At 31.9% G+C, this 22,110-nt stretch overlaps 1 protein-coding gene across 2 annotated transcripts; it reads left to right on the top strand.

Annotated features, from left to right (window-relative positions):
* Positions 1-7,244: 7,244 nt before the first annotated feature.
* On the top strand, positions 7,245-11,194 carry nAChRbeta1 (nicotinic acetylcholine receptor beta1). 2 transcript variants are annotated; one of them, XM_018551291.1, is made up of 7 exons: positions 7,245-7,302; positions 7,687-7,823; positions 7,945-8,099; positions 8,742-9,080; positions 9,256-9,633; positions 10,049-10,379; positions 10,454-11,194. In XM_018551291.1, exons 1-7 carry the CDS (start codon positions 7,245-7,247, stop codon positions 10,616-10,618), a joined length of 1,563 nt encoding a protein of 520 aa, XP_018406793.1. In that variant the 3' UTR covers positions 10,619-11,194. The 2 variants fall into 2 exon arrangements, with proteins under 2 accessions (XP_018406793.1, XP_018406792.1); XM_018551290.1 differs by lacking the exon at positions 7,245-7,302 and adding an exon at positions 7,391-7,448.
* The last annotated feature ends 10,916 nt before the right edge of the window (positions 11,195-22,110 follow it).

Genomic DNA, 22,110 nt, shown 5'->3' with positions numbered 1-22,110 from the left:
TATAATATTCTTATTTGAAAAAAAATCCATTGTTTAACAACAAGAATATCTTGCCGGATTATTATTATACTATGACAGGAATTTGAGCGCAGCTTTGTCAAAAGCTTCGATCCGTATTCAAGTTTGCCAGAGCCGATTAATAGAGTTGGTTTGATCAACTGACAAGCCAATGTACGTGTCTAGCTGGATGCGGAAGGATTAAGGCGTTTGCTACGGGAACATTGGATCAGCAGCTTGGTGGTTAATTGAGAACCTTGAGATATTGACCGACGAGAGATCGATAGGCGAACGATATCCATGAAGACAAAGGTGCGAGCTGGACATATGCTGAAGGGATCATTTGTCTACAATTTACGTGAAGATTGACAGTAACTCCGCTCCTTACTCGCTTGATCCTCAAGTTTAACGCCACTATCAGAGCTTATTGTGTCACAAGGTATAACTTCAACGAAGCTTACACTTCAATCTTCAGGTAGATGCACAAATCCTGAATCATATTCCTAAATTTAGAAAAGAAGAAAAGAGAGCATTAAAAAAAATATCATGTCCTTATTAAAATTTTAAATATTGTGCTTCTTCTAAGTTATATACAATAATTACGAAAGTGTAAAATTCTAAGGTTGGAAAAAAATCGAAATAAAAAGAAAATGTACGCCAAGTTTTTTCTTTATCATAATCCAATTGACGTATTGTATGTATTCAATTAGCGCCATTTCAAAATTAAAAAATATCGATATATACATATATATAATGTTATTTTCTATTGTTTATTTCAGTTGTCGTACAAGACAGCATGCAAAGATTAAATATACTGTATATAAATAGTCGTCGTCATCGTCGTCGTTCCGGGACGTTCCGCAACATCCCGTAACATCCCGCAATGTCCCGGAACGTCCCGGAACGTCCCGGAACGTCCAACAACCTTGTTCTTTACAAGGAACAGACAGCAACTCAGGCAAGAATTAAGAAGTATTCGAACAAACTGTTTTTGTATCACGCACGAATAATATCATGATTTACCGCAATCATTTTAAATTCATAGAATTTATTCGTCGAATAATTATAACATTGATTTGCATTATGATATTATAAAATTATTATATTTTAGATAATTATAAGAACTAATACTTAACACACAATTTTATTTTATCCTTGTATTAATCTATTTCGCATTATTTTAATTTTATTGTAACTGAAGATGACTACATTTAGGGTGGAAACGTCTATTGCAATAATGTAATTGTATTTTATAATGTAGATAACTTTCACTAATATGGTCCAATATGGCATATGCTTGACCCCTTATTTTATTTATTTTTAAGCCAATTAAATTTATATATTATTTGTTTAATTAATTTATTTATTTTAATCTATTAATTTATTTAATTAGTTTAATTAATTAATTTTTAATTTAATTAATTTTATTAGTTCGTTTAATTTTTTACTTAATTAAAAATAATATTTAAATACAAGAACTTTTAATATAAAATTGACAATTTTGTAACATAAAAGGCTAATATAAAAAATTAATAAATAAGAGTCAAATAAATAATTTGTCAAAACTTCAAATAAAGAGATGAGCTACATTCTAATTATAAATTTTACTTTAATATGTCGACAAATTGACTTTACAATTACATAACGCGTGCATTACATGTTTCGGCTGTACGATTCAGCCCTCTTCGGATGCTCAAATAAACTTATATATAACAAAAGTTTATCTTATTATATTATAAAACGCACTATCAATATAAAATTAAAATAGTTGTGATGGACATTTTGGACTAGATAAAATCGTCTTTGTTCAACAAACGATTTGAATCGGTTTTGTTCGGCGCTGATCGCGTGCGCACAAATCAATGCAATTTTTTCTCATAGATCGTAATAAAAAAATAAGTTAACTGAATTGTGAATTGTCAAACATAGTCAGTTTCGTGGAAGCCTATTTAAGTACTTAGAAGTGGCACAATTACTGCGGATGAATGCAAACTTAACAAAAGGTGCATTAATTAGTTCCATTGAAGTTTCTTTGTCTCAGTGAAACAAATAAGATTTTTCATTAGATTTTGCAAGTTTTATTGTCGCTTGCGCTATCTTAAATGCAGAAATTAGTCTCCTGGATAGATAATCTACATATACCTACACTTCTATTTGAAAATATTTCACAAATATTTATATCATATACATTAATTATATATATAAATGTATTATTATTAATTCGAGTTGTTAAATTTATCTCATATTTTTCGAACTTTCATACCATAAATAAAAATTTTAACGATTTATAATTTTTTTTCTTGATTTATTTAAGTATGTATTATAATCAACTATTAAAAACTGTTATTATTTATTTTAAAGTGTTTGAAATGTTTTTAAAAATATAGAGCAAAATTTTTAACACGATGTACCTATTTATTAATATATACAATCACTTGTATTGAAATATGATATTTCATTAAGAAAGTTATATGTGTATAAAAATGTGAATTTATTTGATAGTAACCGATAAGAATATAATAAGATCTTATATTCTATAATACTTTTCCTTTCTACTTACTGTAAGCAGAGAGGAAAAATAGAAATATTAAATTAGATTGTTTTGATTTTTTCGGTGATAAAATCCAAATCCATCGATTTACCTATATATCTGCCGAAATAATCGATCCGATCTTAACTCACGTACAGACAAACGCCTTGCTGCAGCTACGACACCTTAATACAGATGTGCCGCTTTTTACGGTCTCAACACGTCTGTAGTTTATATATAATATGTGCCGATATGTGCCAATAGCATATATGCATTTTTCCACATTACGAGTGATAAAATCCGGCGCGTTTTATCGCCACTGAATTTCTATGGTTACGCATTGAGGGATGGCGTGAGAGATTTTATGAAATCGCACGCGTTGTAAAATGCGCGTCTTCGAGCAACTAAACATTTTACTTCTATAAGGACGAACGGATGGCTTTCAGTTAACAACTGTGTGTGGCCAGTTGTACTTTAAAAGTGCAACTTTGAAAAAACGGATGCATCCACATATCTATGTATGTGCGTGCCCATTAAACTAAAGAAAAAAATCGCCCTGCTAGTACCGGAGAAGTGATCTATGGTAATACAGGGTAATAATCCTTCAAAAGAGATTATGTTTTTCTAAGCAAAGATGTATTTATTTGCCTGTCCATTTATTAATTAAAGAGTTAAGTAGGATAATATATTTATGATAAAACAATAAATATTTTTAATTTTGTTTAAATCTTAAATGTATAATTAGAGGAAAAAGTAGTAATATATTGATCTCACTTAAAATTCTATAAACAACGCTATCTTTTGCATAAGATTTTTAAGTTGTTTCTAGATAAGTATTAAAATTGCGAAACAATTGTTATCACGACTAGTGCGACCTTTTTAATAAGCCGATATGTGCTAATAGAGTAACTTCAATATATATACCACATCTAACAAACATTTATTAAATATTATTTATTATGTTTAAGGTAAACGAACTATATTAGTGTAAGAACTTTGTACTCTCTATTACTGCAAAAAAAATATTAGAAATCCAAAATACTTATACTTTTTATATTATAATAAAGAAAGAACTTTTTGAACCCTTGCATTTTTGCCATATATCCCATAGGGGTGGGTTATGCGGCTACTTTTAACGGGGAGGTACATACAGCTCACGAAAAGTTTACAAATTCTTATAACTAAGAGAATGACACAATAGAACGTATGACACAATGACACGTAGAATGACACAATAACTTATAAAATATATGTTTTATTAAAGGATAAGAATGATAAAATATGTATGAAGTAATAAATAATAATTACAATCTTCCTACATATATTACAAGTGTTATGACATGAGATACATATTTTATGTAATACGTTTATTACATTTAGTGCACTGAATCCAATCTGCGCACTTTGTATGCTTTGGACATAAATTCCGCCCTCTAAAAATGCCGTATATCTTAAATAAGTGGGATATACAAGACAATAAACTAAATAAAAAATGCAAGAGCAAAGCATACTTGTATTTTGCTATACGACATGCTTTACTATTCCTCTACACTTATGTATCATGAAATAACCACTTTTACACATCCTACAATAATCGTTTTATGTAAATTATAATTTATGATGACGCTACTTATTACAGTAACAAATCGTTACAACTCACAATAATGTCATTAATACTAACAATAAAAACCTGAAATCATCCTACTAATATGACATAATACTAATATAAAGGCATGTAATAGAGTAGTTATCCCCGGAAAATTATCCCCATTCCTTCTATTTTTTTTACTTCTGCGGTGAATATCCTCGCTGCGTACCAGAGTTATCCAACAGGATACTCATGTGTAAAAAATGAGAAATTATACATAGAAGATGAAATTATCACCTTTTCTTCGAATAATAGACATTTGTAATAGTATCAATAGTGCATTATTTTTCTAAGCTATTGTCAGTCGTAAAAGATATATGTATAACTGATTGTTTTTAACGAGTTATGATATATGTATATAGGTTACATATTTAAATTTACATTCGTTATTTTCACTTTTATTTTGTTTCTTTTTGCTTTTCTGGAATGTTACTCGCGTTGAACAAAATAAATCCTATCGACAGAGCGTTGACAATATACTCAGTTAAACAAAATAAAACAAATGATTCATATCGAGCTATACCGAGTTTTGAAATTTGTTTTACTTCACACTTTGACAGCTAATTGCTAGTCTTTGAAGAGTTCTCCGCGCGATGAACGCATGCACGAGGCAGAGAAAGCGAACCGTGCCCGCGACTGCAAATATTTTCCTAAAAAAGTGAACGCTGCGTGCAGTTTCATTGCACAGTGAGCGCGGACCAAGTTGTGTGTTTCGTCATACATGGTCTACTTCGATGCAGTTGCACGCGGTCGTCGGCGTCGCTTGATCAAACAATAACGCGTACCGATGCATACATGCACAGTCACATGCGCGGATGTAGCTTTGCGGTGGACCAGCGCGCATGCATGCGACCCATTCCCAATGCATGCAGACGAACGACGGCTTTGTTTCCTGTGCGAGGTGCGATACACCACGGATTTCGCTCGCCGTTATTTTACTGAGCGTACCGTTATTACCTGATTCGTCTATTTGGAGTTTCCGGAGTTATTGTTTCTGGTCAACTGAGCCGCCGTTGATTGCTCCTGACGTGATTCGTACGACGCCGTTAAACCAGTCTGCAGTTGCCGATATGCACTCGATATGGTGCATTTTATGATACCTCTGTGCCATAAAAATCTATAATCGAGAAACTGCCGGTTATATTGTCAAACTAATCCAATGTGGACTCAGTAGTGACCAACCTGAGTTGACTGAGAGGCAGTACCGAAACAATATCCCATGACTAACTAATATTCAAGAAATTATTCCACTGTAGCGTGTTATAATACGCTGTGTTAGGATCTTGAGAGAAACGATACTTATCTCTCCTTACTATTGATTCAAGCCAATATCCGTCAATATTAACTACATCAACAACAGCAATGTCTTCAAAGTACCAACTCACTGTACGCAGTAATGTTGTACCCGATTCTGTTTCGTATGTTCTTGCCAATGGTGTTCCAATAGCAGCGTTTACCGCAGTATGTTGTTACATCCTAATGGTCAAACTTAGCAGACATATTGTTGCTGGCTAGCCAGTACTATCATGACTCGCAAAGATATTTACCTAATTCTAAGCAGTGCATAATTACCAGGGGAAAGGTAATGGATTAAGATTAATTGTAATTTGCAACATGTTCGTTGTCACAAAGGTGACATAGGTTAAAAGTACAGCAAATTATAAAAAATACGTTATAATTAAATAATAAATTTAAAGGACGTATACAATTTTTTCATAAACTCGGTGAAACATTGGTAGATCATTTTAAAAAGGTTTACGCAAAATCTCTTTGAGATTATAAAATCACTACTGGGTGGCCTCTGCGTCAGGTTCCATCCGATTATCGCGTTCTATGAAAAGGTAATGCATGGGTAACGAGCTAATAGAAATGTAAATGACGATAAATTTAAAATTCAATTTGGAAAACTCAGCAAAAGCCGCGGCTCGAGACCTCTAAATTTCTTATGGAAAACACTGATAATATTATATTTCACGATAATACATAATTATACATGTTCATTATATGATGGATATTACGTGGTGCATTCACTTTCGCATAATAATGAGGAATAATGCGTAAAGAAACTTTCTCGAGAAAACAGGCGCATATTTTCTAAACAATTTTGAACTTGTGCATAATATTGCTGTTTCGCTGTAACGTGCCTATACATACACGTATGTCACTGAAAAGTTAGAAAATGAGATAATCCATAATTGCAGCTTCAGCAGAGCTTCCTCCAAACAAGTTCCAAAGTACATAATCGAAGGTTTATAGTTTATACGCAGTATAAAATGTAAAACATTTTAATAATTATTCTAAAAATGATGTTGTAGAAGCTCTATGCACATAACTATTTTAAAATTATTTCATACAAAGTTAGATTTTATAATGTGTGTGTGAAAAACATATAAATTATTACACATATTAATTAACGCATTAATGTAGTAATTATGCACAAATTACATCAATAATATATGTACTGTCTGAGTACATTTTTGTTGGCGCACATTTTGCAATTAATACGGAATTATATATTAGTATATGTTATTTATAATAATTATATTATTAAAGTAATTATGAAATATATTATAGACGGTTTATAGTTGATTTATTTATTCAACTTTCTATATTTTTTTTCAAATAAATATAAATTATTTTGTAAAATTGGTAATATTTTTAACTCTCTTAATTACATTTCTTTGAGGTAGATAGAGTTTTCTATACAAATTTTATTAGCAGAGTCCAAAAATCAATGTTAGATTTATCAATTCCTCTCTATGAAACTCTACTCTCCACGACTTGTCCAGAATCCCTCGGTAAAGCAGCGCATTCGTTGCAAGAACGGCCAACCATCCCCTAGTTGCCAACCCCTCAAGGGTAGCTCAGTTCACTCTGACGCGTTGAAAATCTCGCTACGCCCGGTGGTGTTCCTTCCCCTTGACAACATCCCTTTGCGTTGAATGATCGTATGACAATTCCAATGACGTCTTTAACGATGGATCTTCGAAGATTGTGAAAATATAAAATGACGAGGATCTCAACTACTCGACAAGGGTGGGTTCGGTCTGTCGAGTTGCAAGGAAGGAAATGCAATTATTCGCCAGCGTCTGCGCTTCTATATTGATCCGTGGTGGTGGCAGTGGAGGTACGGCGGCGGTGGTGGCGGCTGTGCTCGCGGCGCGTTCGAGCGTTCGGGTGGGACCACAACCAACCCCACAACGAACCCGCCCAAAATGTATTTTTGCCTACGTCTCGTGCGGCTGTTTCTGATCTCGGCGATTCTGTGCGTTGGTAAGGCCCGTTTCCGGAGCGACAAGATAAAGCTCAAAAAACTCGTACGCCGTAGAAAAAGTGCAGTGCTCGGATGTAGCTGTAAACTAATATTTTTTGACATCACAGATAGGGCGAGAAAAGTGGAGTGCGTGACGAAGCGGCGTGAAAATTTTTAATTTGCGCGATTTATCTCACGCGGTTCAGGATTCCACCGATCGGACATTTCTGTTAATCGTGTTAATCATCTTATTTGCAGGTTTGTGCTCCGAAGATGAAGAGAGATTGGTACGAGACTTGTTCAGAGGATACAATAAGCTCATCCGACCAGTGCAAAATATGACGGAGAAAGTGCACGTGAGGTTTGGCCTCGCCTTCGTGCAATTGATTAATGTGGTGAGATTTTCTTGTTTTGTTTCATTTTTGCGCGAATTTATCAGATAAAATTATACGTTCAAATTATATAACTAAATGTGAAAGAAATTGTTTAGTTATTAACGTTCTTTAAATTTTTCAGAACGAAAAGAATCAGATTATGAAATCGAATGTATGGTTGAGATTTGTATGGATGGACTATCAATTACAATGGGATGAAGCAGATTACGGCGGTATCGGTGTCCTCAGATTACCACCCGACAAAGTGTGGAAACCAGATATAGTTTTATTCAATAAGTATGAATATGAAGACAGTTACTTACCTATACTTTATCAAATTTAAAAAATAGATTAATCATGTACAGAAAAAACGATTGTATTAAAATTTATAAACATTTAAGTAAATGAGGATCTAAAAATAATTTTATCGAAAACATTATGAAAATTATTTGTGTAAAAAATTTAAGCACGAAGAGCAATATTGCGAAAAGTTTTGATATTCTAGCACAATCAGTTTAAACGTTTTACACAATTATTTTAATAGTCCAACAAAATTATTTTTAGACTTATGTTTGACTAAATTTTTCGGAATCGTTCTTTCTGTGTGTATATATAATTTAATTGCTTACGTTATATGTTTATGTATATGTATATCAATTTTTTAAATAATTCAGATATATATTTAGTACTTTAATATTAAAAAATATTTGAAATAGATTATTTTAAAAGTTTATAATTATTTCAAATTAATTGACTGCAAATGAATATAAATCAATTGTTCATTTTTCAATTTTTAAGTTAAAGATGTATCAGCGATTAACAATCAAAATTTTTCTTATCTTTTAATTAGTATTTAATTATTTAGTAATTTCATATAAATTTATATTTATATTTTTAATAATTATATATCTATAAAAATTATATTTTCTTTGTTTACAGCGCTGACGGTAACTATGAAGTTCGTTACAAGAGTAATGTGCTGATATATCCGAACGGCGAAGTGCTCTGGGTGCCGCCAGCAATTTATCAGAGCTCATGCACGATTGATGTAACATATTTCCCTTTTGATCAGCAAACGTGCATTATGAAATTCGGTTCATGGACCTTCAACGGTGACCAGGTCTCTCTCGCGCTCTACAATGATAAGAACTTCGTCGACCTATCCGACTATTGGAAGAGCGGCACATGGGATATCATCAGTGTGCCGGCATATCTCAATGTTTATAAGGGCGATTTTCCCACAGAAACGGACATCACTTTCTACATTATTATCCGCAGGTGCGTATTTTACTCTCAATCTTCGTCAATTTTGAATGGAATTACTATAGCTTCTGTAATTAGTATTTTACAGTTATAATAAAAGACTTTAACTAGATAATAATAAAACATATTTTATACATAATAATAAAACACAACTTAGTTTAAAATTTAAACATTTGTATTACTCTTGCAGAAAGACCCTCTTCTACACGGTAAACTTGATACTGCCGACAGTTCTGATCTCTTTCCTCTGTGTGCTCGTTTTCTATCTTCCGGCGGAGGCTGGTGAGAAAGTCACTCTGGGCATTAGCATTCTTCTATCATTGGTTGTGTTTCTCCTGTTAGTCAGCAAAATTTTACCGCCGACCTCGTTGGTGCTACCATTGATAGCCAAATATCTGCTCTTCACTTTCATCATGAATACTGTCAGTATTCTCGTGACTGTGATCATCATCAATTGGAATTTCCGTGGGCCAAGGACCCACAGGATGCCTCAACTCATACGCAAGATCTTCCTTAAAATTCTGCCAATAGTATTGTTGATGAAACGACCGAAGAAAACGCGATTGAGGTATGAATTTCTTTTTCAGAGATATTATTAATTAGATAGAGAATAACACAAATGAATTAAAAAAGCCATAATTAATTAAGATAGGTCTTAATTATCTATAATACTTTTATGTGAATTTCCAGTTTAAGTAAATAATTGTAATTCATACAATAATAAAAGATTTTACAATATATATTTGATTCAAAACCAAAATATAAAATAAATATCAATAAATTGACATAAATTTAATTGATTCTAAAGATTATATATATATTATATATTAATTATACTACATATTATTCTTTTAACAAATATATATATATATGTAATATAAATTTCAATTAAATATGCTGCCGAAGCATTGTAAAGACAAAGCATTTTAATTTGTGTCCATTGAATGACGATTACGTGGAATAAACGGATGTTATTTAATCAGATGGATGATGGAGATACCAAACGTAACACTGCCAGCTTCCACATACTCGGGAAGTCCGACCGAGGTGCCGAAGCATCTGCCAGCCTCTCTGGCAAAATCGAAGATGGAGGTGATGGAGCTATCCGATCTGCACCATCCAAATTGCAAGATTAATCGTAAGGTTCATCACACCACGAGCAGTTCTAGCGGTGCTGGAGCAGGGGAAGGCATGGGCGATAGAAGAGGATCCGAAAGTTCGGATTCAGTGTTGCTCAGTCCTGAAGCCAGCAAAGCTACCGAGGCTGTGGAGTTCATAGCGGAGCATCTTAGGAATGAGGACTTGTATATACAGGTAAGGATCTTTTGCGTAAATAATAATACATTCTCAAACAATATATAATCATTTTCCTAAATACTTTCTTTCAGACAAGGGAGGATTGGAAATACGTCGCAATGGTGATCGATCGACTGCAACTTTATGTCTTCTTTATAGTGACGACCGCGGGTACCATCGGGATCCTAATGGACGCACCTCATATTTTCGAGTATGTGGACCAGGATCGTATAATAGAAATTTATCGCGGAAAATAATCCGATTTGCCCTAACGAAGCGCAATCACAAATAATAGCCATTGTTACGCGACCGTTCTCATTTCGTCTCTTTCGTCGACTTCTTCGAAATCGACTTCATAACGCCAAGTGAATAATTTTGTCATTTCAATTGTAAGCGTGAAACGCTTACAACTCAAGCGGCTGTTTAACAGGCAATTATTTTTTATACCTACAGATTTTTATGAAATTCCCTGCGAAGTACAAATTTGTTTGACGAAAGTCTCGATACAATCTTCTGCCATTATGCGCATATTTTTGGTTTTGTGTAACTGTAAGATTGTAAAATCCAATTTATAAGCTCTCCCAATGACGAAACTTGAGCGATCGAAATGGCATACGTTAGTATATAATAATTCCATTAGTGTTAATCATGGCTGCCTCTGCGATTATTGTCTTCCCCGATGTCATTAACTTCCGGTAGCTCCATTGCGACACGCTTAGACAAAGGATTTATGAAACGATTATCGAATGGTTCTCATTCTTCATTTTATCAAAAAAAAAATAGATATTTTTTAAATTTTTAAACACGAGAAATCATATTGTAACAGATTACTTGCCAACTTTATAATTTGTATAAGCTGATATTTTATTAGCTGCAAAGGCACTTCTCTTTAATTATTCAGGAAATTTTTTAAATCAGAAACTTGTTTAAAGTTTGAAAAGATTGCTCAGATTACATTACATATTATAAAGCATTTTATTAATTACGAACTAGATAAATTTTTATTAAAAAGTATTTATTTCTGACGTAAAATGTATTATTTTGCTATTAATAATATTTTATATGGTAATTGTGAGTATTATTAGAAATATCATGATTGCTTCTTTAAACGTGTAATTATCTCATAATACAATTAATGTTAAACGATGAAATCCGCTTGTGTAGCATTATATATCTTATCTAGAAAAATACGGAATTAGTTAATAGCATTTTGGCAAAATTACTGTAATATTAATATAATGATGGTACGCACAAACCCGTTTAGTCAACTTATCGATATCTCTTAATTAGAATACAAATAATCCAATAATCTAACAATAAGTTAGGAAAGTATATAAAAAGAAAATATTATTTATCGTATAAAATAACGCAGAGTTACAGGAATTCACGTTTAACATTAAAAATAATGTAAAATCATCGCGTATTTTTCTAGAATTATAATTTTATCACCATTTATTATAATACATTTAGTATAGTTTCCCTATTTTATGTTTAAGTAACACTATACGCCAAATATGCGCGTTTGACGTCTATATACGTTAGTGTTAAACGTGTGGAAGAAAAATAGTCCTGTATTTAATCTCTCGATCATAATTTTAATGATCAGCTTCAACCAAATCGATCAAATTCTCGATATCAAAGATTATATGTCTCCGCATAAGATAAGATCGAAACGTTCTTTACGCATCCATACGCGGATGGTCACGCAGAGTCAATCGCGATGTTTTAGATATAAATTTGAAATAATTTTGATAATAATTATGCAAGTCGTCACGTCGTAATTTTGTCGATTTCGCGTTTGATACTCGTCGTGGCATTGATTATAAATGTCGATAGAACTGCGACGGTCTTGACAAGCTTGTCAGATATACGAACGAACTTGTAGTACGAATTTTACATGAGCATGAGACGTTATAAATTAAATTAATTACGAAGAATATGCTCGTATCGATATCTCCAGGAGACTCGGAAGGCCAATACAGTTCAAGGTATCCTTAACAATAATTTTCGAAGTAAACACAAATCTTTCTCTCTGACAAGAAAATTAATTGCATTTTTAATGGCTGCAAATAAAAATTGTATCTTGACCTGTTTTTGGCCTTCCTAGAAAATAGATCATGCTTTCATATCTTGCATTTAAACAAAAATACCTAATGCGTAAACAGAACTAAATGTTATTTAATGCATTGTTTAAAATATGTGATTAAATATGTGATTAAAATATTATTTTCTTTTCGATAAGTACTTTTTACTGTTAATTTTTTTTCTAACTGAATTAATAAATATCTCTCACTTTCCGAAGACGCAAGTTAAATTTTATATTATCGATTTACTGTTACTTGTGGAAAGTATTTGTATAGATAGACATAATTTTTTCAAAATTGTGTTTTGATGAGAAAAAATAATTAAATTAAAAACAAATGACCATGCTTAATTAAATGCGGGATGAGAATATAAGCGCTGTATATTGCGTTAATAATTAATAATGCGCGTATTAGGAAGCATGATTTTTCGTCATAAGAACACCGTGTATTAATAGAACATTATAGCCATGCTTACCATATACTATATTGTATAGTGAGAGACTGTTAGACAGTCAAGTCTTCTTTAACAAAAAACGGAAAAAAATTTCAGTTCGGAAAAAAATTACAGTCGACTGTTGGATATCGAGGATTTTGTTGCGAGCAGTGAAAAACAACCAAAAATATTATTTTTTAAATTTCTTTATAATTTTATGCAGTTTTATAATTCGTCAAATGTTATGGTAATTTATTAAATTTTGTCAATATTGTTAATTAATTAGCTTCGCAGAATTTTTTAATGTAATAAGCAGCATACTTAGCAATTATCCTATTTAATAATGTTAATGTTAATGTTACAGTTATTGTGCAACAGTTTCTTCAAACGCATTTAAATATGTTATTACATAAATCGATCGTTATGTTTATTGAAGCAAATCGTAAAATAATTTTAGACTTACTTGAAAATGCTTGATAACGACAGAATAAGAAGCCGCAGAATCCTAGGATGGAAAGTTTCCTCTTTATAATTATTTGCGTTAATCTTAGCAAATTTAGATGCGTGAAATACAGATTTATAATATAATGTTTTTAAAAGAAAAATTTAATATGTAGAATTTGTTCTCATCTTTTATAAATTGATTAAGAACATTTATTTACCAATTTTAAAACACGTTCACGTTGCAATGTAGTTTGTTAAAAAAAAGTTTATGTATATCCAGATTTATTGACAATGTTTTGTCGTTATATAATACCGTTAATTATTGATAGCGCATGTCGTGTCTTCCTGGAAAGAAATACAATAATTAAAATTTAGAAACCAAGCACACTGGCATATTCCGTTTTGTTCCATCCCTCTCATGTCATAAATTTCGTGTAATTTATTTGGTGCGATTTAACACAAACAATAACAATAAACGAGATCATACAGTTCAGCTTCTCAGCTAGAAATGATAATGGAATCGACGTCGATTTAACGTCAATTTGATAATTTTGATATTAAATCGACGTCGAGTCGACGTCAATTTGATAATTTCGATGTTGAATCAAATTCATTGAATCAACGTTAATTCCATTATTATTTCTGGCTGGGTCGTGTATATGTGTCTTATCTGTTGCGAAAAGGAAGACGATCCTGTCAGCGAATATGTATTATAGTTCACTTTGCGCATAAAACAAAAACCAAAAATTGTTGAATCGAAAAGTTTGTACTTTATTATGCATGATAAATAACATAGTGATTATATATTCGTGCATTACTGTATGCCGGTAGGTAAATGAAAAATTTAATATAAAAATTAAGTAGTTCTTTTTATAATAAAATAATGCATCAATAAAAGTCATGAAATTTTATATTTTCACGTTTATGTTTTGACTGATATCACGATTGCACTTTGCAGCATTAATGTTCTGAATTGCAACTCTGCATAAACGAAGCATTGAAAAATAACATTTCTCTCTCAAATAACTGATAAGAATCCATTACAACAAATTAAATGCTCATGCATAGCCGAAAGAAAAGAGGGGAAAATGGAAAACGTTTAATTTCATTTCATTTATTTCAACAATTTCATAATAACGTAATAATGTTAATAATATTACAATGCGGCGATTACAGTGCTCACCAGTTAACAGGGATTCTCATATCGATCAACGTTGCCTCGAAAAGGAGCCCAGCGTAGAAATATAACAAATTTTTATTTACGCTCTCTTATATCTCCTCCGGTATAGATTTACTATTATCAGACCAGGCTGTTATCGGAGGCATAATTAAAAGTCAAGTGAGATCGGGTGAGTTCAGTTCAATTGCATCGTCCCACCATGGTCTATGGAAATAGTAACATTTCTTTGTTTATTCTCGCTCTTCTCTCCTCGCATTCTCGATGGCGATCGATAACGCGCACCTTAAAATGTCGATCTTAATGCGACTGGTGTAACGGTAGACAATACGAGGCGGTTTCGTTCTTTTTAAAAGTACATAAGGAATAAAGATATAGGTAGGTAATGAAGAAAGTTAGATCGCGCTCTACATCGGTTTCTCTGAAATTGCATCAGCGCGGCTTTTAATGTCCTTTAAATTCAATAGGTTAGCATCGAGAGATAATTAAGTTATAACTTTATCTTTTTTTTTTCCATTGTTAGTTTAGAGAGAAAGTGATCTCGATAAAGTTCGTCCCTAACTACTAATAGACTACCTTTGAATCACCCCTATAATTACTGTCAGAGTATAACTACGTCGCTATTGATTACAGGCTAGCTTTAATATTCAGTTAATCGTTATTATTAACCGTTTTCTTTTATTCATTATTACGAATATGACTTTAGCATTCAATAGTTTAAGTATATATAGTTTATGTTTAGTGGTACATGTGCTTAATAGTTTTGCCTTTATTTATTTATTTGTTTATCATTATTTATTTTTTGCGGTAATTTAGAAATTATATTTTAATCCGCTATTTTGCTAACCACCTAACGCGAAATCTCGCTTCCTTTGTCATTTTTAAAAAATCATTTTTTTCTTTTTTTGATAGGACAACGCAGTTTCCTGTGAAATCGCGCGTGGTGAGTTAGCTGAGCGAGGATTCAAAAAGGAAGGAAACGAGTACTGTCTGCCGGAAATAACTGCGTGTGCACTTTTGCTTTTATAAAAATTCATTTTTAAATTCAGTTGGCTGTGACGCGTTTTCTCTTATATCTGTCCTCTTTTATATATAACGTATATATATTTTCCTTCTTTACACATATTACATATTTATATATATATTTTTTTTCTCCATCACATTTATCCGTTCAATTTTAATGTAAAATGTAATATTCTCTCAACTCGAACTCAAAATTTTGTTTCCTTTCTTGTTCACGATTTTACGCAGTAAATCTGCATATTAATAGCATATTAATTCAACATCTAAGAGCATAAGGCAATTAAAAAGAATTAAACTTGTTAAAGAAAAATTGTATTTTAGTTTATATACCTTTAACGTTATCTATACATAGTATATTTTATGTTGCTCTTTGTCGATGTTGTATATAATATTATATGTATATTTGTCGGACATTGTTAAATTATTTATCTTTTTATATGTCGTATCCTTTTCTTTATTTCGAGAAACTTATCGGCAAAGAGATAAAGAATATTTGTTATACTTTTCAGAACACGATTTAATAAATTAACAGCGAAATAATTCGACAAAATCTTTTTCTAATATCTACAACAATTCGAATAATTTGCGGAGTTATTTCGCAGATTCTCCTCGATCCTCGTAACGAATTAATTCGTAATCAATTCTACGTGTTACTGCCGCGCCGTTGATCTCCATCACGTTAATTACATTCCTATTCAGCCCTATCACGTACACGTTTGCTTCACAGCGCGCTCGTTTACGTTTTAAGGATTAGCTAAAAATTTGGCACTTGAACTTACGCTTCACCTAATCAGTTAATCTAATTAATTAATTCGCCACCGTTGTAAAAAGAGATACGCACACGAGCATACCTTAATTACTCCATTTCTACTTGGTTTTCTCGCTTTCGCCTGTTCGCGTTAATCGACCGGTCAACCCGGGTGATTGATCATTGTAATGCTTTACAAACAATGGCACAGTGGAATTTACACGCAAACCTTGCCCGGAGCCACGCCGGCAAAACGATTTGATGACGATAACGTGACACTCGAAATCCGCGTCACTGCGTACGATAGCACGAAAAGTGTCGTTTTGCTTCTGCTGTTCCGCCGTGATGGTTCCACAAGCTATTGAAAAACGTGAATACGATGGTGCAGTGTTTTATAGCAAAAACATCCTATATCTCCATACAATTGTTCCATCAAGAGCGATTTAACTCGAGACTGGATGCGTGGGCTTTCCAATCGGAAGAATATCGAAAGAGGGCCCTTTGTATTCGACTATTTGTCTACTATTGTGTTTTATTCGATCCAAAACACTTGCAACCCAGCAAACACCAAGTTATAGTAGCATAACTGTTAGTTATAATTTCCTAATCAGCAATGTAATTGTAATATATAATACGTATGTTATTCTACATTATATTGTTGAATGAGAAATTTCAACTAATATATAATTACTGTTTACTGAGAATACCATATATCATTTTCGTGGGATTTATTAGGTTGTTGTATAATTTCGTCGTATTTTTAGGTAAAATTTGAACCACCAGAACTTTACAAAGACATTTATTTATAAATATCATTCGGTAAAGTTTTAGAGCTTTAAGAATCTGTTTTTTTAAATTGCAGTATAGTAATTTTAAAAAAGTTATGAGCAATCAAAGTAAAATGATCCTTTTACTTAAATGATCCGCGATAACTCAGTAACCAAAAATCTTAAAAACAATTTTAAAAAATGATTTTCTACGGAAAATTTTAAACTTTCATGTTAAAAAAATTTTCGTCAATTTTTTTTAACTCATGACAAGTTCACAAAGTAAAAAAGATTTTTCATTTTATCCTCTCCTCTCATATAGTTTTCTATAAAAAGTTATCAAATTATATCTATAAAAATTATCAAATTTATATAAATTAAAAACGCATAGTAATTCTTCGAAAGCAGAGATTTTAAACTTAAAAACCCTTTCTTTAAATTTAAATTTTATTCATTTTTAACAAAGTTATGTTATTAATAGTAATACGACAGAAATTATATATGCAACGACCTTGTATATAACATTTTTTTATAATGTGATAACATTTTTAAATAACATATCCTTTTTATAAGGCAATTATTGAGTTTCTTCCTGTTAAATTACTCCTCTTTATGCGTAAAAATGTACTGTAAAAATTTAATGTAATCGATAAGCAGAACGACACGATTTGTGTAACGAGCAGCAGTATCCTCTGCGGACGATATCTCGTTTCGCTTAATTTAACAACGAGGCTGAGCGCGAGCAACGATTTACACGCTACATGTCGTCGATATAATTAAACTTCTGTCGCGTATGTATAATATACATATAATACATGTATATGTGCTATATACATGTACGTATGAAGAGCGGTCTAATAAGAACGGGCAAGTGATCGTCGATCTTCCGAACGTCTCCACCGATCCGAACCAGTCCTTCTTCAAAGTCAGACATTCTATTTAAAAAGTGAGAGAAGCGTAATTACTTTTATTTTTTTATAATTTCGGCGCTTCGATCTTGACTATAACAAAGATTAGTAATAATCATTCTTGCTAGTCTCACTTCTCCAAATGTCTCTCCATCGAAAGTGTGCGTGTGAATAATTTATTATGAAAAATCCACACTGTCTCTAAAAGTCAGCAAAAATTGAAACTCCGCACGCGTTCAAGAAAACGCATTGCTTACAGTAGATCCAATCATTGTTGTCGGATGGAGTAAAATCGTAAGATGTATTGAACACATAATCGTTAGTGAATCAATAATTTTACGTTGACTTTTAAGCCTCTCTTGCGAGTCTTTTATTCGATCAAATTCTCATTTTGTTAAATCCTCAACTACTCGATCATAATTTCTGCAGGTTCATGTAAAACGCACGAACGCAGGTACGTGCATTTGATTGGAAGTAAAATTATACGATCCATTATTCCTCGAAGGGATAATTACTTGAACGAGTAAGTTCCAATCTCGTCCCATTTCGCCTTTCACTTTCCATCGTGCAGCTAGTTTCAGTGCTAGATCTACGAGTGTACAGTTTGTCGCTAGAGCTTCAACTACTTACATCACAGCGAACTACTAACGCTGAACAGCCGCGAACAGTTGCAACGATTTTCATCAAAGCCTTGATTATATTCCCTTGAGCGATATTGGTGCAAACGGGATCAGTTCACGCGAGTACTCGACGTTCTTTACAATGACGATCTCGCGAAAACTTTGCAACTGAGAAAACTCGTCAGCTATACTAGGCGACTAATGGCGGAAGACTTTGGCATGCTATAGTATAATAGACCTTACGATAAAAGTTACACCCGACGGATAGATAATGCCGTCGATATTCTCGTGTTAATTAGAGGTAGTATTATATATATCAAGAAGTATATAGTTTTCGTCGTCAGCCGCTTGGAGTCATTGGGGGATTGTCTTGACACTTAAACGACAGGCATAATTCATGAGCAATCGTAATTATCTCTATCGGCAAGTCCTTAGGTAAAGTCCTTAAAACGTTCGAGTAAGTAATAGTCGAGTGAAATAGACTAAAAGTGCTATGAAACTTGCACAAGGCTTAACCCGTTATAGCCCGTATACCAGAAATACAAGAATACTTTACTTAAGGATTTTCATATATAACTGAAGAAAAATTTACGTTTGGGTATAACGGGTTAATTTCCACATCTCACAATAGAAGTATTTGGCTCAATGAAACGAGATTTATCACTAAATTTTGAGATTTAATTATTGATTGAAAATAACGTTTTAATAATATCAATATTTTTTTATCTACTTTCGATCTTTTGTTCTTTTTGCTTGACGATCGATAAATGAGACGTTCGAAAAATTTCTTATCACTGCCAAATTTTATTTTCTTCACCCTGTATGTACATCTGTACTCTACGATATCCTATAAGCTTATCAACCTTCCTTTAGTTGACTCATATATATTCTCTCTCTCTCTCTCTCTCTCTCTCTGTCCGCCACAACTACTCCTTAAATGGGAACAGTTCGATTCGCGATCGGAAGTCGACTTAATCATATATCAACGTCGTAGAAAGGAGATTTCAACATTTCGTACACAGGCGAAAAGTTTCGTGACTAATACGTTTTAATATTATTATTGTTATTATTAACAGTAATAGTAATATTATCATTTATCGTTATCATTTATTGTTATCACTAACATTATCATTATTATTATATTCTTTTTATTACAAGATTTTTTATTACAGCTTATACAGCCCCGCGCATATTAAGCTGAGTTGTTGGTTTTAAAGGCGCAAGTCACGTTAATGTATCTTACTCCTTCTTTCACTTTCTCTCTTTTTTTCTTATTCGGTCATTCGCTTAAATTGTTCAATTTGTACAAAAATTGCATTGTCTGCCGCCGCTCTCATCTAATTTTTACAAAGTAATATGATGAAAAACAGTTATAAGTGAAAAGAACTCAAACAAGTTTTTTAATTTATTTACCAAAAGCTTGAATTAAGCTTGGATTTGCATATTTTATGCACATTTGTGGTATTTAAAAATAATCCAAACGTTTTATAAAACTTTTTTTTTTCCATGCAAAAATTAAAGTAGTTTTTCTAATTTTTCTCTCCTTTCAACTAAAATTATGAGAATAAAAATTATAAACAAGGCTACGAGCGTAAGCAAGGATTCTAGATTATAAAAACGATAACAAAGTTTCTTGCAATATACGTACATTTCGACTTTAATCATTCTCAATGTTAATAAATTAAAACTTAAAATTCGTTTGTACATAATAAGTTATTGCTATAATAAGATCCAATGTAAAAAATTAGAGATGTTCACTCATGTTAACCATTGCGAGCGCATATTTTTACATTGGATTTTATCATAGCAATAACTTATTATATACATACCGATCGAATTTTAAATTTTAACTTATTAACATTGAGAATGGACCGATTAAACAAAACGTATAATGTACTAAACCTTGATGTCGTTTTTATAATCTAGCATTAAGACCTTACTTGTGCTCGTAAACCTATTTATTACTTTGATTTTTAAAATTGAGTTCTTATCCAATTTTAAAATAATAAAGTTTGAAAGAGTTGAAGAAATATTAACTTAAAACGACATGTATTTGCATAAAAAATGTGTCGCATGACATTCAATTGTATATTTTAATATTTTGATCTTTGCCAATTTAAATTATTAATTCTTTAAATATATATATATATATACATATACATCTATATGATAATGGCAATAATAAAAGTATAAGACAACAGAGAAAAGTTTTGTTTCGTAAAGTTAATCGAAGATTTCTACGTGTATTTTACTATTAAAATTGACTAAAAGTAAACAATAAAGTTTATTAATTTTACTTTTTATCTTTGTCGCTTGATAAATCTATCCAAACTTATAACTATTATTATAATTAATTTCAATTGTGAAAGCGGCGGATCATACCACGTTCAAGTACGTTTGCTGCGTTATCTTCAAAATACTGTTCATATTCAATTATTCGAGTTCAAGGAGGTGGAAACTTTTCATGTAATATGCGTGTCACATTTCGTCTGAATTAAAATTCACTTTTACGCGAATTTATATGTTTGAGAACATCTCAACAAGAATTTTTCGTAGCAATAATACTTCTTACGATTTCCTGTTACAGAAATCGCAGGAAGAAGTCTATATTGAATGATATAATATTTGCATAACTGCAAGCACTTGAGTTTCATATATATCGTAAAATTAGGCAAGTTTGCATCACGGTGAGAAAGAGATTTCGGAACATTTGATACTCTGACACATGTTAGAGATTTACTTTATTTAATTATAAGTTTCACTCTTTCCTCTTAATAACTGTTGTTTATCTACAATTGTTACAATATCTTTTTATGTACATACAAATCAAGCAATTTTAAAACGATATTCTCCCTATAGATGCAAACTATCCTATGATAAGTACCGAAAATCTCGCATTGTTCCGTTATAATTTTCGTCATAAAGAATAAACTAATTATTTTAACGCCAAGGAAAGAATGGTTGTTCCTGTCCTCGCTTACGGTAATATGTGTTTGTAAGGTACGCCTATCAATTTATAGGGAAATAAAATAGCAGTTGTTAGCGACAAATTACAGTGAGCAATTTTTTGGCTTTATCATGAATTTCAATGTGCGATGTGTGATAATGCACATTTATATGTGTAATTAGAACAACTATAGTTGTACAGTGTCGCGTGGTACCAATGGTACGTATTATTTTTTTCTATCTAATCGTTAAATCTCGATTACATTAAAATCACGCGTTGTTTCGCTAATACGATTTTTTGATACCCGTAATTTTCTAGGACTCGTAATCCATATACGTCGCTGTTTCTAGATTAATTTTATACTTGCAACATAATTAATCGCAATAGATTTGATACGCGTACTACATTTCGTACATAACAATCGCGATTAAATTTGAATAAGCGAAGGCCTCATTAAAAGAAGCCCTAGCGATAAAATTATTCCCTTTCAATGTTATTCGAAATAATACAATTCTTTAAAAATCTCATTAAAAATATATTTAGGAAAATTTTGATTATATAGGAATATCTGTGTTGCAATTTTTTGAAAACATTTATA

This window comes from Cyphomyrmex costatus, unplaced genomic scaffold (assembly GCF_001594065.2).
Source record: "Cyphomyrmex costatus isolate MS0001 unplaced genomic scaffold, Ccosl1.0 scaffold137, whole genome shotgun sequence".
Classification (NCBI taxonomy): Eukaryota; Metazoa; Arthropoda; class Insecta; order Hymenoptera; family Formicidae; genus Cyphomyrmex; species Cyphomyrmex costatus.
Note: the sequence above shows the minus strand (reverse complement) of the source record. Positions and strands in the feature narration are given on the sequence as shown.

Bases quoted from the DNA above. Each gene is read 5' to 3' on its own strand.
- nAChRbeta1 (XM_018551291.1), top strand. From the start codon at position 7,245: ATGCAATTATTCGCCAGCGTCTGCGCTTCTATATTGATCCGTGGTGGT. The intron at 8,100-8,741 runs GTATGAATATGA...CTTTGTTTACAG, and splicing joins GATATAGTTTTATTCAATAA to CGCTGACGGTAACTATGAAG. The intron at 9,081-9,255 runs GTGCGTATTTTA...TTACTCTTGCAG, and splicing joins TTCTACATTATTATCCGCAG to AAAGACCCTCTTCTACACGG.